This window comes from Anolis carolinensis, unplaced genomic scaffold, assembly GCF_035594765.1.
Source record: "Anolis carolinensis isolate JA03-04 unplaced genomic scaffold, rAnoCar3.1.pri scaffold_7, whole genome shotgun sequence".
NCBI classification, from domain to species: domain Eukaryota; kingdom Metazoa; phylum Chordata; class Lepidosauria; order Squamata; family Dactyloidae; genus Anolis; species Anolis carolinensis.
The window spans coordinates 24,501,137-24,520,098 of NW_026943818.1; the positions used below are offsets into that span (position 1 = coordinate 24,501,137).

The following is an 18,962-nucleotide window of genomic DNA, read 5'->3' on the forward strand; positions in this document are numbered from 1 at the left end:
GAGAATTATGTCTCATGCTTATTCTTCAAGACCCAGTTTGCTTGCTTATACCCATGGATCTATTTTACTCCATGAAAACATCTATTACCCATTCTTAACACTTGTGATTGAGAAGGGGAGAAAACAAAACCAAACTAGAGCTTTTCCCCTAGAAAAGAACGAGCTGCTTTCTATCGATACAGCTCCTGAAGCATTGCAGTCCTGACCAACAAGGAATCCTATCATATAGGTTTGTTAAAATGGGGCAACTTGCACTCTCTGTGGCAGACTGAGACGTGTACACAGGGGACCAGGAATTTGCGGTTGCTTCTTCCACAGTGATCACAACTGTGGCTGAAATAGATAAATGGAAGGGGCCTAGGTGAGCTGACAGATGGCAGGGTATATGGATTAGCAAGTGGATGGGCAGAGCTCACGGGAATGACTGACTGAGGAAGAGGGAGACTGCAGCCCCTATTATCATAGTCTGTATAATTTCACTCAATGGAAAACTGGGAGTTCCCTCTATGGGGTCTTAAGAGGCAGAGTGAAGAAGGGGGGCCAGGAAGACATCATTTCAACATGTCTCCTATGTCATCAGATGGGAACCGCCCCCCCCGCCCCCCCCAAGGAATAACTGCCACTCTGGGCAAGGGAGACATCATTCCAACATGTCTCCTGTGTCAATACAACAATATAATAATATATAATACTAATATTATGCTATATTAATAATATAATATATTGTATATACATAAAATATTGAAAATGTTATAATGTAATATAATAATAAACTATTATAATTGTATATTATATATTACATGTAATATTACTAATAATATTGCAATATAGTGGTGTAGTACAATATCTATATGTCTATATATAACTAGCTGTGCCCGGCCACGCGTTGCTGTGGCGAAGTATGGTGGTATGGGAAAAAAGTATTGAGGAATTGGTGGTAGTTAAGGTCAAGGGTAAAGGTTTTCTCCCGACATTAAGTCCAGTTGTGTCTGACTGCACACTGAAGTGGATTATATGGCAGTGTGGAGTCAAGATAACCCAGTTCAAAGCAGATAATATAAGATTATAAATGGACTATATAGCTGTGTGGAAGGGCCTTGAGTCTACACTGCCATATAATCCAGTTAAAATCAGATAATCTGTATTTTATAGGCAGTGTGGAAGAGGCCTAAGTGAGGCCTAACTCTGCCTGTCCCCTGGGCTGAGTGGGTTGCTAGGAGACCAAGTGGGCGGAGCTTAACCTTCTAACTGGCAGCAATTGGATTAAAACAATTCTTCCTCTCCCTCTAGGACTTTTTCTTTTCTTTTCTTTTTGTTGTATGAACGTAGAGGCATGGATGAGGGGTTGTGCTGCCAAGTTTAGTGTTTCTGGAATGTGTAGTTTTGTTGTTTTGTCCTAGGCCGAAATTTCTTTACCCTTTTATATATATAGATAAAGGATAATGGCATCACTCCACTGGGCAAAACAACAAAACTAAAGGCCCCCCAACCTAGAAAATTGACAACACAACCCCTCATCCACGCTCAACAAAGGATTCCCCCCCCCCCCCCCCAAACAGGGAAACACCCACTCTTTGAAGGTCCAAACCCATTCGGTACTCATCACTCTTTCATCTCAAAACACAAAATAAACAGCAACACTCTGAAAACAAAGGAATTCCATCCAGGAAACAATTAGGGACACCTAACACCTCCCAACAAAGGATTTCCCCCCGGAACCACCTAAAAGAAGCCACAGCAACGTGTGGCCGGGCAGAGCTAGTAGTAATATATAATGCCTATATTGGGCTATGCTTTTTTTTCTTTTTTTGTGTCAGGAGCAACCTGAGTTGCTTCAGGAGTGAGAGAATTGGCTGTCTGCAAGGACCTTGCCCAGGGGACGCCCGGATGTTTTGATGTTTTTACCATCCTTGTGGGAGGCTTCTCTCATGTTCCCGCATGTGCTATGCTAATAATATACTATATTGTATGTACATACAACTTGTAAGCCATCCTGAGTCCCCTTCGGGGTGAGAAGGGTGGGAAATAAATGTCACAAATAAATAAATAAAGGGCTGGTTGTTAGTTCCCGCCATAAACATTGCTAGTTTACAACACTAAAAGACATCCAGTGTAAACAATGGTTACTCACAAGAGGGGAGGTGCAGATTTTCTTGCTTGAAAAACCCAAATTCTGCAATCAAGAGGAGCCAAAGTGAAACAATGTTGCATAATTTACTTGGTACACACATCAGCCCTACTCTGGAAAACTTCTTGTGAGGGAGTGGGGAAAAGAAACACAAGTGATTGGGAGGAGGAGGATGGGGATAGACTGGAAAGATTTCGTATCTGAGGATACACAGCCTAGATGATGGTTCCTGGGTTATGTTTTAAATAGAGAACATTCAGTCCAAATTACTATTTCAGTCTAAGGCACCTTCACTGAGTTCTTATGTAGATAAAACAGAAGATAACCCAGAACTAAGCCACATGGAGGCCAAAAGGCAAAGCAGATACTATGGGGAAGACCGAATTCTGAGGTGCCGCTGATAACATGAGACTGCTTCCCTAGATTTGGCCATATAGACAGCGTCATATTCACATTTTTCTTTTGGCTACAAGTCATTTCAAGGCAGCTGAATAAATAAGCCTGCAGCAGAGCTTTCACCAGCCCACATCTGTTGAGTCATGTCTGATCGCCAAATACAGTCAAATGAGGCAACAGACAGGACTTGTTGCACTTTTGATGTTTGTCTGGAATGCCATTTTGGTTGCTTCTTCATGCAAGTAAGAAAAGAGAGAAGATTCTGCTGCAGTAATGTTCTTACTGCATTAAGATTTCTCCTTCAACTGCTGTTTTTTAAACAGATATGAGAGCATTTCAAAATGGAAAACCGTATCTGCAGCCTGGTTTCAGTGATGTATTTCAATATAACAATATGTAATACTCATATTATGCTATATTAATAATATAATATATTGTATATACATACAATATTGATAATATTATTATGTAATACAATAATACACTATAATTGTATATTTACATTACATGTAATATTACTAATAATATTGCAATATAGTGGTATAGTACAATATAGTAATATATAATGCTTATATTGTGTTATGCTAATAATATAATATATTGTATGTACATATAACTTGTAAGCTGCCCTGAGTCCCCTTCGGGATGAGAAGGGCGGGATATAAATGTCGCTAATAAATAAAATAAATTTATGTTGGAGCACAAATTTAGCAATTCCTCTCCCTTGTACTATCCCCAGGTGCCCCAAAATTTGATTTGGGGGATTAGCAAACCCCCAAAGGGTTTTTTTTTCTGCATCATAGTGAGCTGCACTTTGATGGGAAGGAAGTCACAGTTCTGCTGGTGTTAAATACCAAGTATTCCACTAGATTTTGACTGCAAATCTCTGCCATCTCTACTCCATGAAAACTATGTCTGCTGCACGGGCTTGGCTAGTCTATAACCTAGAGAGAGCTGAGGTTCATAAAATTAGCATAATTCTTACCACATCTGATTTATCAGGTGAGAATTTACAAACCCAGCAACGCAATACAAATCCACTCTATGATGAACGTAGAACCAATAAATGCACATATACTTCTTTCTATCACCCGCCATACCTACTATGTGCCTCAAAATCTCTCCAGTGATGAAAAAGCTATTGAAGTACACAGAAATTCTTCAAAGAAGTGCCTGGCACTGGTTTTCTCTAAAAATCCTAGTGTTAGGTAACCATTTTGGATCGGGTGAGTGAACTTCTCAATTATTTGCACCAATAAACATGATGGTGAATTTCAGCTGCAACAATCATAACTGCCACCCTAAAAAAGGGCATCACAATGAATTGATTTTTAATACGTGTGTTTAGTTATCAGCTGCAGCATGCCAAGAACACTGAAGCAGCCATTCAAACCTGCTGAAATCAATGGGATGCCTTCAACGAACTTCAAAGGGCTCTGAACAAGACTCTGTATCAGACACTCAAAATCTGAGACGCTTTTAGATGACTTGCTTAAGAGGCAGGGATCTGAAAACCTTTAGATCAATATGAAGATGCCCATTCCTATGGATCTACTTTTTAAAGCATGCATCCTATCGATGGTAAAGACGACAATGAAAATATCTTTAAAGGTATACACCTACTTTTATTGATTCCTTGTTTACAGGTATTACAGTTGATACTTTGGCTCTGTCCATGAGTCTTTAAGTGGCTGGTAATATACGCCGCACTCAGAAGTTTACCACAGATATTACATGACACTTTTCCTTCATGGCGCACCATGTGTGTCCGCAGCCTGTCTTTGGTGGCAAAGGCAGCTGTGCAGGTCTACAAGGAAAGAAAGAGAAAGTGTGAGGCAAGCAGTCCTGCTTTACTGAATACTCCCAGCATATTTCAATATTAAGATATGCTAAATGCATTGAATACTAAAAATACAAAGTCCACAAAACAGGATGAAAGAGGAATACAATGGGATCCCTCTCAAAGCTTTTCCACTGTATGTGAAACTGAAGCACTTGAGCCTCCTATGCTCTTACCTCAAACTTCAGGAAAGGAACAAAGGAATCATGGCTCACTATTCCTCCAAACAAGAATGAAGCACAATGAGAACAGTCTTACCACCTCTAATGGGTCTAACACATTTAGCATAATCTATTATCCTCTTTTATTGCCTTCAATGTGTATATATTTTTTAAACTACAATTTCAATTGACCAGGAAGATGCATGGGAAAAGCTTACTTGTTCTGTATGCCTTACAAACATCTTCATGTTGATGTATCTGTAATCACAAGGCTGCGTAGTTTTGTCTATATCATGAAGTTTAAACTTCAAATGTCTGGCAGACTCTTAGGATGTATGTGTATCATGGTATGCTAGGCAAAGCCCTCTATGGCACACCCACTTCTCTGCATCTTCAAACACCATAATCTGCTTCTTTTAAAGTTCTTTCCTTCAATTAAAATCTTCACTTTTCTGCACCCCAATTTTTATGTTTAGAACACTAAATGTAATACAATATGTAATATGTAATACAATATAATAATAATACACTATTATAATTGTATATTTATATTACATGTAATATTACTAATAATATTGCAATATATTGGTATACTACAATATAGTATTATATTATGCTTATATTGTTTGTTTTTGTGTCAGGAGCGACTTGAGATACTGCAAGTTGCTTCTGGTGTGAGAGAATTGGCCGTCTGCAAGGACGTTGCCCAGGGGACACCCGGATATTTTGATGTTTTTACCATCCTTGTGGGAGGCTTCTCTCATGTCCCCGCATGGAGCTGGAGCTGATAGAGGGAGCTCATCTGCTCTCTCCCTGGGTTGGATTCGAACCTGGCAGCCTTCAGGTCAGCAACCCAACCTTCAAGTCACAGGGCTTTAACCCATTACGCCACCAGGGGCTCCTTATATTGTGTTATGCTAATAATATAATATATTCTATGTACATATAACTTGTAAGCCGCCCTGAGTCCCCTTCGGGGTGAAAAGGGCGGGATATCAATGTCGCTAATAAATAATAATAATAAATCCTAATGTAAACAAATTAGTTGAGGTGAAAGGGGTAATATGTGGTTCAATATGTTAGATTCAGACTTTAGCACACTAGTAACCTGATGCTGGGATGAAGGAATCATAGAGATCGAGGCATTCTGTATAATGGGAAAGGAAGCTCAGGCTTGCCAGGGACATAAAAAACAAAAAAGGCTTTTTTGCTTACGTTGGTAGAAAAAGGAGGCGATAGGGCCATTGCAAGGAGAAGATGGGGTGATGGCGACAGGGGACAGGGAAAAGGCAGAACTACTTAATGCCTTCTTTGCCTCGGTCTTCTCAGAAAAAGAAAGCCATCTTCAACCTCAGCAACACGGAATGGACGAAGGATTGGGGGAAATCCAACCCCAAATAGGGAAACAAGTTGTCCAGGAACACTTGGGCTCTCTAAACGAATTCAAGTCCCCAGGGCCAGATCAGCTACACCCAAGAGTACTGAAGGAACTAGCGGAAGTTATTTCAGAACCACTGGCAATTATCTTCAAGAGTTCTTGGAGAACGGGAGAAGTCCCAGCAGATTGGAGGAGGGCGAATGTGGTCCCTATCTTCAAGAAGGGAAAAAAGAACGACCCAAACAATTACCGTCCGGTCAGCCTCACATCAATACCAGGCAAAATTCTGGAAAAGATCATTAAGGAAGTGGTCTGCGAACACTTAGAAACAAATGCGGTCATTGCTAATAGTCAACACGGATTTACCAAAAACAAGTCATGCCAGACTAATCTGATCTCTTTTTTCGATAGAGTTACGAGTTGGGTCGATACAGGGAATGCTGTGGATGTAGCGTACCTGGATTTCAGTAAGGCCTTCGACAAAGTCCCCCACGACCTTCTGGCAAACAAACTAGTAAAATGTGGGCTAGACAAAACTACGGTTAGGTGGATCTGTAATTGGCTAAGCGAACGAACCCAAAGGGTGCTCACCAATGCGTCGTCTTCATCATGGAAAGAAGTGACAAGTGGAGTGCCGCAGGGCTCCGTCCTGGGCCCGGTTCTGTTCAACATGTTTATTAACGACTTAGACGAAGGGTTAGAAGGCACGATCATCAAGTTTGCAGACGACACAAAACTGGGAAGGATAGCTAACACTCCAGAAGACAGGAGCAGAATTCAAAACGATCTTGACAGACTAGAGAGATGGGCCAAAACTAACAAAATGAAGTTCAACAGGGACAAATGCAAGATACTTCACTTCGGCAGAAAAAATGGAAATCAAAGATACAGAATGGGGGACGCCTGGCTTGACAGCAGTGTGTGCGAAAAAGACCTTGGAGTCCTCGTGGACAACAAGTTAAACATGAGCCAACAATGTGATGCGGCTGCTAAAAAAGCCAATGGGATTCTGGCCTGCATCAATAGGGGAATAGCGTCTAGATCCAGGGAAGTTATGCTCCCCCTCTATTCTGCCTTGGTCAGACCACACCTGGAATACTGTGTCCAATTTTGGGCACCACAGTTGAAGGGAGATGTTGACAAGCTGGAAAGCGTCCAGAGGAGGGCGACTAAAATGATTAAGGGTCTGGAGAACAAGCCCTATGAGGAGCGGCTTAAAGAGCTGGGCATGTTTAGCCTGCAGAAGAGAAGGCTGAGAGGAGACATGATAGCCATGTACAAATACGTGAAGGGAAGTCATAGGGAGGAGGGAGGGAGCTTGTTTTCTGCTGCCCTGCAGACTAGGACACGGAACAATGGCTTCAAACTACAGGAAAGGAGATTCCACCTGAACATCAGGAAGAACTTCCTCACTGTGAGAGCTGTTCGACAGTGGAACTCTCTCCCCGGGGCCGTGGTGGAGGCTCCTTCCTTGGAGGCTTTTAAGCAGAGGCTGGATGGCCATCTGTCGGGGGTGCTTTGAATGCGATTTCCTGCTTCTTAGCAGGGGGTTGGACTAGATGGCCCATGTGGTCTCTTCCAACTCTACTATTCTATGATTCTATGATTCTATGATTCTATGAAGGGTCTTTTTTTTTTTTACTGTAAAGGAAAGAAACTTCCAAGCAGCTTTAAACATGAAACAACAAAATATTGCATTCTACTTCAGGGACACGAGTAGAATTGCTTTGTTATGAAAGTTAAGACAACCTCACATACCAGGTTGACATGAAGTTTATAAATGCTAAGAACAGGCACAGGCAGTGTATTGAGCAGATTTCCTGATAACACTCCTCATTTTTCCATTACTCAAGTTACTTTTAGTTAAATAAAGAAAACAGACAAAAACCGAACACAAAGTATGAATTAGAACTTCTAATACAAAGCATTTGTTGGCCATAGTGCATCCCCTGGGAACATGCTCAGGCATGCAGACAAAAATGAACAGAGGAAGAGAAACAACCACTTGAATTTGAACCAGTCAACCTTTTTGGATTGCATTTATGCTAGCCATTATAAATAAATTGACATTTACCCCGTTAACTTGGGGGGGGGGGGGGCAAATCCCACCTTTTGGGCTCAACCTAAAATTCTTACTTGCAATCATACATTTACAAGCCTGACTTAGTTCCAGGTTAAGCTTCAAATTTAGTTTGCTCACTACCAAGTGCTGGTGGCACTTTCACGTAACATTTACAACACAATATGTAACATAAGACCAGATAATAATCTCGCAGTGAAGCAGCAAGTGTGAAATTAACCAGTTTGAGTCAGAAAAGGAAACATTCAAATGATACCTGAATGTGATCTTGCTCATGCATTTCTCTGATCATCCTTCAGACTAAGGTGGCTGCACACAGCCATCTCACTGGGTGTGCTCTTGTGACTACTGTCAACACTATAGTTACAGGGATGCAGGGTCACTTGCTACAAGAATCAAGAGACCTTCCTTCCCGTGACAAGTTGAACTAACCTTTGCCCTCCTCCAAAGCAAAGACAGGGAGGATATCCTTCTTGAACTTGCACTGCACTTGAGTGGCACAACAAATGCTTCCAATGCTCTCCGTCAGATAAAGCCCTGCCTCTCCAAAGTACTTCCGATATGCTACCAAAGCTTGCCAAACACCCTCAGTGCTTATTTCAATTAAACTTAGACTGCAATTCCCTGTTCAATATGCTTTTTCGCCTACCCTATAAAAGCCTTCTGGCCTATGTAGCCCATAGAGACAAGGCTGAGGCTCTGAGCCAGTTGGGGCCTATTATATAGAGCAGTTTCCAAGGATCAAGAAGACAGGCCAATTTTCTTCTCAGGCTGCAGTTCTTACAATTCAAGGAATTTCTATGATTTCTGAATCTGTTGTGAAGCACTTCAGCCAGTACACCCAACAAGTTAAGTTTTATAGATCAGCAAATTCTTACTTGGCATTTGAAGGGCCTCTCTGTAGAGTGAACGTGTTTGACATGACAGCTTAAGTGATCAGGCCTGTGAAAGAAAGAGAAGTAGGGACAGCAGAAAACACATTTGTTACACATGAACACAATACTGATTGCCCATACAGACGAGCATGCTTCACAAGAAAGAATTGAGGAATGACGCCCAAACAGCATACTTCCACAGCCCCTGATCTACAAGTAACCCGATCTTTGCAGTGTTCTTGTCACATCTTGCAAAGCTGCCATGCAAATAAGCCATTTGCAGGTCTATCCTGAACACTGTGACTAGAAAAAAAATGCTATTTTAAAGATACCAGAGATCTTCCAGTCATTTACTCAGAACTGGGGTGAATTGGGAGTCCAGGCTCTGTATTTCCACTGCCACTGGCTTAATTCTCTCCCAACTCTAAATTTGGAGCATATGTTTTTTTTTTGGACACAGCCTATTTATGCTCTTTAATCATGACAAAACCCAATATTAATCAACATTAAAATAATTTCTCACTAGGTTTTCAGGCAGTTATTTACTATCGATAGCAAAAAATTCTACATCCCACTCCAACCCTGAACCCTCCCAAGCCCTGACTTTCCTCACAAAGTCCTCCCAACCCACCCGCGCCCATCGCGATCGCAGAATGAAAATCCAATACTTGAGCTCGCCTGGGATTTTCTACATGGTACCTCGAAAAGCCTTTTCCACAAACACCACAGGTGTAGGGCTTGGTGATGCCACCCTCATGAGACCTCACGTGATAGGTCATGCGGTCCTTCCGTTTGAAACGCTGATTGCAAATGGGGCACTCAAAGGGTTTCTCGTCCGAATGGGAAAGCTTGTGCCTGTTGAGATGGTAGACATCGCGGAAGGCCTTGCCACACATCTCACAGGCATGGTTCTTTTTGACAGGCTTGCTGGGCTTTTTGGCCGTCTGCGTCACCGGCATGGCCGTGGCACCAGCACTGCTGCTGGGATTGGTGGCAGAGGAAGATGTAGTGACTGTGGACAAGATGCCTGCGATAGTCGACACCAGCGATGTCCGGCTGTTGTCGCCTGCGATGGTTGAGATTAGGGGTACCATTGTGGCAGGAGCTTTCTTTGGCCGTGACACTAACTTGATCCCTGTGTGGCAGGACTCGTGACGCCTCAAATGGTAGCTGTCCCTGAAGGCCTTGCTGCAGTATGTACACACAAAGGAGGTTTTCGGTTTCTCCTTTTTAATCCCGACAATGGCATCTTTTAGTGTTTCTGGAGGTGGCTGAGTTTTCTGTGTTATCGGCAAGGGTAAAATTGGTTTCTGGTCAGGGGGCTCAACAGCAGAGCTCAGGAGGGGCAGCAAACTGTTCTGTGCTGCTTGCTGTTGGTGATGTGATGCTTCGTGCGCCTGAAAGTAAGACATTCAAACTTCAGAATTCAAAGAAGAGCCAGTCGGGTTTTGGTAAAAGGAAAAAGATTAATTTGGAAGTGGCTGGAGATGAAAATTCAGAGGTAGGCAACCTCCATGGAGTCAAAGATAGCCCCTCACCTGAACACAAAGTATTGTACTGCCATCAGTTTATTGCTAAAACTCTGCTGCATGTAAAGGTATTTTCTTTTAAAGAGTTCTTTTCCTTGGGTATCCTGATCACAAATAATTTGCTCTTCTACAAAGTATATTATACCAGACATACAAACTAAAATATAGGCACACTTTATTTAATCCCACGCTAACTTTCCGTGTCATACTACTACAACCAAGATCAGTTTTTAATTCTGTCACACACAAATTACAGATGTAGGCATTAGTGGAGGTACTGAGATCAAGCGAAGAAATAGCACCTAAAAGGAGGGTCATGAAACTCTTTAAAGCACCTATATTTTACTAGAGCAATGTTATGTTTATTTTCAGAAAGCCAATGCTTTCACTGGTTCCCATCAACAGGCACCTTACAGCAACACCAGCTGAAGTTGAGTTGCACAGCTTTTATTTAACTAGTTTCCCTGAGAGATTCAACACAATATACATTTTTGCTATTTTAGGAAGCAGGTGAAGACAGTCATTCAAGGATACATTTTTATATTCATCTGAAAAACTAGGAAGTTTACGATCACTTAATGTGGTCGCAATTTAAGTTTTTGTTGTCTTATTTTGATAAACATTTTGGCTCAATGTATCCTATTTGTATCCTCTTGATGTTCCTGGATTGATGTAAAACTAAAATATAAAACAACAAACCCGACAAAGGGTTTACAAACCCAGCTACAACGAGGCTTGTAGTTTGACATACCATATTATGCCCTCCGTTGCTCTCATGTGCCTATGTATCAATGTGCCCATCACTTATGTATGTCAGATGAAAAATCAGGAAGATCATGTAGGTACTATGAGGTACAGTAATAGTCTCATCTTCTATACAGATTTGTGGTACAATGCATCAAAAGTGCTACGCCATCAAAGGGACAGTCTTCTTTAAAAAAACCAGTACTAACCTTTTTTTATCCTTAGTAGTTATTTGCAAAACTGGTTTTTACTTGCAGAACTAGAACTGAGTATACTCTATAGCACTCTTATGTTAACTCTTGCAAGAGAAAGCAGGGTCTTGTAATCTATAGAGTTGAACTACACAGAAGACTGAACCACTACGCTGTTTCCCTAACTTTCTGCCTTCAAGAGACTCTTTCTACATGGACATGACTACCGAGGAATGCCTCTAGTCACGTTTTCAAGTGCAGCTCCTATCGACCCATATAGGAAATTGACCACACCTCAAATGACAAGAACATAGGTACTTTGCATGCAAAAGGTACCAGATTTAATCCCTGGCATCACCAAACAGCAAAATCTCAGGCAGCATATGATGTGGGAAAATAACCCCACCTGTTGTAGACCCTGGAAGACAGAATAGACAGCCAAATAACCTGTGGTGGTACAGGACAGTTTGGGGCACCCTAAGGCAGCTTCATCTTAAAGCCTGTTAAGCCTAATCATTAACTTATATGATCATCAACCCTACATTAAATTCTTGGAACAAAATGTGGGCACTTGGAATCCGCTGGGGTTTGGTTCCAGGACCCCTTACAGATACCAAAATCTGTGGATACTCAAGTCCTGTTATATACAATAGCATACTAAAATGGGGTACCTTAAGTTAAAAAGTACAATCTAGGTTTGATTTTTTGAAAGTATTTTCAAGCTGTGGCTGTCTGAATTTATGGATATCGAATCAGTGGGCACAGAAGGTCGACTGCATATACTAAATAGTATACCTGATAAATGTCAGACATACACATAGTAGAGCTTGCAGTTCAACTTTAAGTTAGCACGGTTTTGACATTTTCTTCTCCGCTATGAACAAAAGAGCAAGTCTTTAACATAACTGAGGCAAGTGCAAGTTATATAATCCCATCCACAGTCGTTTTTATAAGAGAGAAGTCAACTGAGTTCTAAACACAGGCACACATCACAGACGGACGCAGCAAGGTACATGTTACTGCAAACCTTTTTTTACATTCCCCAGGGGAAGCAATTCTTATGGCTAATGACTGGGTGTATGCCATGATACACTGGGAGATCTCTATCTTAATGACATCCTAGTTGGTTAACTATGAGTTACAAATATAATTATGAATGCCTGGTCTACTCTATTAGTGAAAGGACACACTAAAGGCAAAAAACCCAAATGTCAGCGTCGCACTTTCCACAGGAAGATTATTTTAGAAAACCATCCATAAACTTGCTTGCAGCCACAGCCAACCAGAAGCCAGCTGACTGAAATGGATACTTGCAATAGCTGCCTCCTGGAATCAAATGCAAGGGGCATTTATTTGGAACTCATGCTATCTGAAATGCATATATGCATGAATGTTGAATTACAGCAGATGAGGTTGTCCTGTCCTTTAGATAGAAACGGGAGGTAATTTTCCTGCATAGGTAGCTACCCAAGCAGAACAACCAAAGCAGGAAATCAACACAAGGTTCACTCCATTTTCTATCACAATGTCATCTAGTAATGACAAAATAATCACACTATACCTTTTTTTTACTGATAGCATTTTATAAGCAATAAAACAGCCTAAATATAACACTACAAAACCAAAAGCCAGACATACTAACTATAACATCACCACCCCTAGTGTTGTCTCCGTTTAAAATAATGAATCCTACAACCCTGTAAGTAGTCAATCCCAATTATTTTCACACAGACCTTTTATAAGTATAATGGAGCACACACCTAATTGAACTCCTAAGGCCCTAGCACGCAGATGGTTTCAACAGAAGATCACTAAGGAACGTATGGGCAGTATAGTCAAGGCTTAACCATGTCCCTGAAAAGCAGCATATGATATTTGCATCTGTACCCTTTTGTGACCTGCAGTGGAGAGACTAGAGGAAAAAAACTGAAAGTAAATTTAGTTCAGGACCCCCAGGAGCTGATCTCTACATTAAGATCAGAAAATGTAACTATTCAGGACACTACAAACCAAATTCTTTGGGGAAAATCAGTTCAACCACGTCATGAAGTCTTCTAAGCCATAACTATTCTGTGTGCATACACCTTTAAAAGTTATCTGTGGACTTATGGCGAGTTCATTAATTTCATAGAATCATAGAGTTGGAAGAGACCTCATGAGCCATCTAGTCCAACCCCCTGCCAAGAAGCAGGAAATCACATTCAAAGCACCCCTGACAGATGGCCATCCAGCCTCTGCTTAAAAATGTATAGGTTTATCTTAGGCAAAAAATGTGCAGTGGGGATCCTGCCATTTCCTTCCCCTGAAATATCACCTGCAGTACCTGGGATTTGTTGGTGATCTCCCATCCAAGTACTAACCAGGGTCCACCCTGATTAGCTTAAATGGGAGCTAGTGCCTGTGAGTTGCTTAGGCTTAACATTCTGCAAAATTGTCATATATTTTGTCTTAACAAAGCAACACAAGCATTAGATCATGGAATTCTATATTCATAGTGTTCTTCTGTCAATACAGTAGTCTCACTTACCCAAGCTAAATGGGCCGGCAGAACCTTGGATAAGTGAATATCTTGGATAATAAGGAGGGATTAAGGAAAAGCCTATTAAACATCAAATTAGGTTATGATTTTACAAATTAAGCACCAAAACATCATGTTATACAACAAATTTGACAGAAAAAGTAGTTCAATACACAGTAATGTTATGTTGTAATTACTGTATTTACAAATTTAGCACCAAAATATCATGATATATTGAAAACATTGACTACAAAAATGTGTTGGATAATCCAGAACGTTGGATAAGCGAGTCTTGGATAAGTGAGACTCTACTGTATTGTTTGTGTAATGTATATAGGTGGAGCTTGAGACAGCCAACCATACCAGTTTGCTAAATCGAGTTAATCTGCATTGTTTTCTCCAAAAGGGAAAATTCCTTGCACTCAGGTCTTCAGAAAAAACTAAATGGTAAGTGATGATATGAATAAAATAAGCCCTGGCCATCTTTTCTGGCACCATTTATTTTTTCACTTATAAAGTTGTTGTATTTGGCCCAACCCACAATTCAACTTTCTATCCTGCTATAACCAAACGCTGCATGACCCCAGGTGGAAGATTTAGCATTCTGAATGTACATTGCCAGAGGCAAAGATTTTTTTTTTGTTTTCTGCACTGAAGCCTTGATGTCAGAGCAGCTAATTAGCATCAGTGAGTCATACCTTGATTGTGCCATTAGATGGTTATCTTCCTTATTAACATGCAACCTGTACTTTGAAGACAAAAGTTATTCAGGTATAAAACCTGCATCTGACTTCAGTATAACACACTTTATCACAGGAATGAAATCAATGTGCCTAAAAGCAGGAGTTTATCAGACTTTTACCCAGAGACTGAAATCTTGCACATCAGGTTTTCTAAAAAGATAAATATAAAGAGGCAAAATATTTGTATCCATATAGTTTATGATTGTAAACAAAGAACTCAACGATGTCTGGTATGGTGGTGTTCTAAAATTATTAGTTCTTAGTGTTGTCAAAGGCTTTCATGGCTGGAATCACAGGGTTGTTGTATGTTTTCCAGCCAGAAGAACATGGCCATACAGCCCGGAAAACACACAACAACCTTATTAGTTTCTTAGCTGGGAAATAAAATGGAAGAGATATTATGTCTTCTTTGATATTTGTTTTAGCTTACTATCAAAACAGAGCTACAAAGTGAGGATTAAAGTATCTTCCAAACATATCAACATATCATTTGCTGAGTTAGTTCTCTCCAGATGTTGTGGAGTACAACTCCTACCAGCACCAGCCAGTGGGCAGGGATGATGGGAATTCCAGGTTGGGGAAGACTGCACTAGAGACCATTATTAGCTTTGTTATGAGGCTGAAGGACTTCTGATGGACTTTTTAAAAGTTCTATTACAAAACTAACACAAATGGATCATGGATATTTAGGCAAATGAACCTGCTGCAGGGGCGGGAATCACACAGCCTTCCAGAAATGTGCTGTTGTTTATTGCTGGTGTGCCTTCAAATTATTTCTGACGTATGGCAACCCTAGGGTCAGCCTACCACAGGGTTTTAAAAACTTGGTAAGATTTGTTCAGAGGGGGTTTGCTTTTGCCTTCTCCTTTGAGGCAGAGTATGTGAGTCACCCCAAGGTCACTCAGTGGATTGCCATGGCTGAGCAGGGAGTTGAACCCTAGCCTCCAGAACCACAGTCCAACTCACAAACTGGACTACAATTCCCATCCAGCCTAATAATAGTCCGTTTATGGACAGTCCCCATCCCAGATTTTAATTTAGCTATATAGAGGATCAACTCAGCCCCAAATTAATAATTTATTATATTCTTGGACTCAGCAACTGCAATTGCTGCTTCAAATACATGACAAATACAGTAGGTGAAGGAGGGGTTGCCCCTAACCCTGGAAATAGAAATGCCGTTTCATTAACATTAATAATGCTCAAATCTCAAAATAGGGGAAGTGATTAAATCTACAACGGGCCTGCATAAATAACATTGCTGGCAAAATATTTAATACAGTACCTAGTATACTACAATGCAAAGATCGACCACACCAAAAACTTTTTTACTAGTCATCCATATGCTCAAATGCACTTTGTTTTCAAGAGCGTGTTCTAAGTCTGCTTCCAGAAAATGGGCACCTAAGCCTGTGACTCATCTTTGTACTTGGAAGAGAGTGGCTTTTTTTTTCCTTGAGAAGAGAAACACTGCAGTACATTTGTCTCAGATTTATCCCTTTGCTTCATGTTTTCAAACTGGAATCACGCTTTGGATTTTTGAAAACTGAACAGATGAATGTCACAGGCTTTTAATTTGCCAAAAAGATCATTTTACTTTCAGGAGAGATGCAGAGGAAAAGGAGTACTGCAATTAGAACACAATTTTTAAGCTTAAAAAAAGAGAGAGAATCTACATTCCTTTGAATTGTAGATGTTGGGGAAGAAACAGTCAAGCAAGCTGCATTCCTGACAGAAGATTAATGCTTCCAAGTGACTCAAGCTGCAAGCTATGTGGCATCAATTTAGCCACATTATACCCTACCATCGTTAACACCTCTTAAGAGTTTTAATTTTTTAGTGATGGTGGGGAGAGAATAGCTTGAGCTGTTTACCTTTCTCTCACACCCTGATCTGATGACAGCCATCTGTAGAATTTTATTCTGGGTAAATAGTCTCAGAAACCAGGTTTAAATGAGCAAATCTGTTAGAAAGTGAAAAGGTTCTTCCCACTGCCACCATCACTGCACACGATTTACCCCAACATTTTCTTGTTAAGTCAACCAGTTCCAGATAATAACTCTATTAACACGCTCTCTCCTCAAAGTAGCTCACTGTTTCATCTCTTATACAGGTGAGATTCCTGACCTATATGGCAATAAAAGGCCCAGCCTGAAAATTAATGCACGGTATGTCCTTAAGGCTTGTTCAAACCAATTTAATTTCCATGCAGGGCCAACTGATATATTTTTCAGAATGCGGTGATGCAGTTTTCCCTCGCCAATGGGAGAGTGACAAACACAAGCAGAAAATACAGAAGGCCTTTATGTGACAGAATAGGAAACATAAAACAGCTACTGGGATAACAGTATTTTTATGGAAGGGAGTAGAACAAAAGAATACTGAGTAGAAAAAGTGGTTTTTGAAATAGGGAGAAGAGGGGCTTTGGAAATAAAAGGAAAAAGAAACCAAACAAGAAATCATATAGGATATGATGCTATGAAAATTGAAAATATGAGAACTAAGGGAAAGAAAAAACACAGTTGAGCACACTAAAATAATAATGGAGGATTACAATGTAGGGGATCAAAAGGGAAACTAAGGGAACAATTTTGTAATGATGAAAGCAGAAATGAATAGGGTAACAGAAAAATGAAAAACAGAAGAGAGCAAAATGGAATAACATATGTAATACGCAAGTATGGGAATAAAAGCAAAACACACAATGAAAAATCAGGAAAACAGACAGGTAAAAAGGCTGCCACAGAAGGGGGTAACCATCAGTAGCAACATTATGCAGAAGATGCAGAAGCAGCAACCACAAACCAAAGAATACCAGAGTAATTGTGCTGATCTGTTACAAAATACCCCCAGTCAAGGTCCTATAACACCTCAAAGACTAAAGGAACAGGAGCAATAAGAGATGTGGAAAAAAGATTAAAGTAAGAGAAATAAACTGGATGAGGAGAAAACAGGCACTTTTTAATAGAAGGCAGCAAAATTATAAAATCTGAGAATTAATTCCTGCATGAATACACTCAAACAAGATGGTACTAGAGATGGAGGCAATAGTGCATTGGGGGGGTACACACAGATGGGATGGACAGAAATCCCAAAGAGAGAAGGAAGAAAAGAAAAATACAGCAGCAAATGAACAGCAGGGAGAGAGAAGCACACAAGATGGAGAAGAGGCAAAAATGAGTGAAGTGAAGCATTCTGAATTCTCACTAAAACAGGGAAAGAAGCTGCAAAAGGTTGGGTGGGGAAGAAAGGCGTATAGATAGACATAATCTTCTGGGAATCAATTAAACATCCTACACTTGGAGAAGAGAAAGGGCTGAAGATTGAAAAAGTAAGCTGCCCCAGTCCCTCTGGGGAAATGGGGCGGGATACAAATAAAGTTTATTATTTTATTACTAAAATTGTGTGGAAGAGAAGAATGCACAGAAGACTTAAAAGAGGGAGGTGTCTAGCAAATTAGTAAAACAATCCTAAAATCTGTGAAGGGAGGAAAAAAGCTGAAGAATGTAGAATCAGACACAAACAAAACAAACAGGGAGGCCAGAATACGTTCACAATGGTCTCAGCGAGGAACGGAGCTCCTTCCAGTCCTAAAAATCTAGGGGACATTTTGAAGAATGAATGAGCAGGGTTTTCCTTTAAACTTTGCATACTGTGCAGAACTTGGGGCAGGAGAGAAAGAAGAAGAAGGGAAGAGAGGAAAAACAAAGAGATGAGTCAAGCGCAGCAAAAAAAGGAAAAAAAAAGCCCTTAAACACACATCCTGGAGAACACTTTTCAAATAATCGAATAGTGACTGGGGGGGGGGGGGGAGGCCCCATGCGAAACAAACAAAAAACCATCACAGTAAAGCCGATTATTTCCCTCCCCTCCCTTTCAAAAGGGCGGGATGGGAAGATGGGGGGAGGGGGGAGAAGAGGTGATAAAAAACGAAGGAATAAAATAAGTTAAATGTATGTTGGGAGGGGGAGAGATAATGATGCTGTTTGGGGGAGAAATGGAAGAGGGAACCATTTTTTAAAGTGTATATTGGGGAGAAAGATAATGATGAAGCTATAGAGGTAAGTTAGTGTAAGCTGGGAGAGGATAGTGATGAAGTTATGGGGGGGGGGGTAAATTAGTGTAATCTGGGAGGAGAAAGACAACTGATAAAGCCATTTGGGAGTGAATAATGATAATGATGGGAGAACAAAAACAATACAAATTAGTGTATATTGGGGAGAAGAATAGTGCTGAAATTATGGCGGGTAAGTTAGTTTAAGCTGGGAGGGGGAGATAAATAACTGATGAAGCTATTTTGGATAATGATAACGATGGGAGGAGAGAACAAAAAAATAATATGTTAGTGTATGGGGGGGGGGTAAGGACAGTGATGAAGC

General features: G+C 40.6%; 1 protein-coding gene and 1 long non-coding RNA gene across 6 annotated transcripts in view; one reads left to right on the forward strand and one right to left on the reverse strand.

Annotated features, from left to right (window-relative positions):
• Positions 1-18,962, forward strand: part of LOC134293218 (uncharacterized) — a 171,062-nt gene that overhangs the window by 91,074 nt on the left and 61,026 nt on the right. The window lies entirely within an intron of this gene.
• Positions 1-18,962, reverse strand: part of vezf1 (vascular endothelial zinc finger 1) — a 33,945-nt gene that overhangs the window by 10,743 nt on the left and 4,240 nt on the right. For 3 of the 5 annotated variants that reach the window (XM_062960121.1, XM_062960118.1, XM_062960122.1), the window contains exons 2-5: positions 9,537-10,255; positions 8,862-8,925; positions 4,148-4,331; positions 2,132-2,173 (exon numbers count right to left, since the gene is read on the reverse strand). In XM_062960121.1, the coding sequence (XP_062816191.1) occupies positions 2,132-2,173; positions 4,148-4,331; positions 8,862-8,925; positions 9,537-10,255 (1,009 nt within the window). The remainder of the gene's footprint in view (positions 1-2,131; positions 2,174-4,147; positions 4,332-8,861; positions 8,926-9,536; positions 10,256-18,962) is intronic. The other 2 variants (XM_062960123.1, XM_062960119.1) reach the window with 1 other exon arrangement.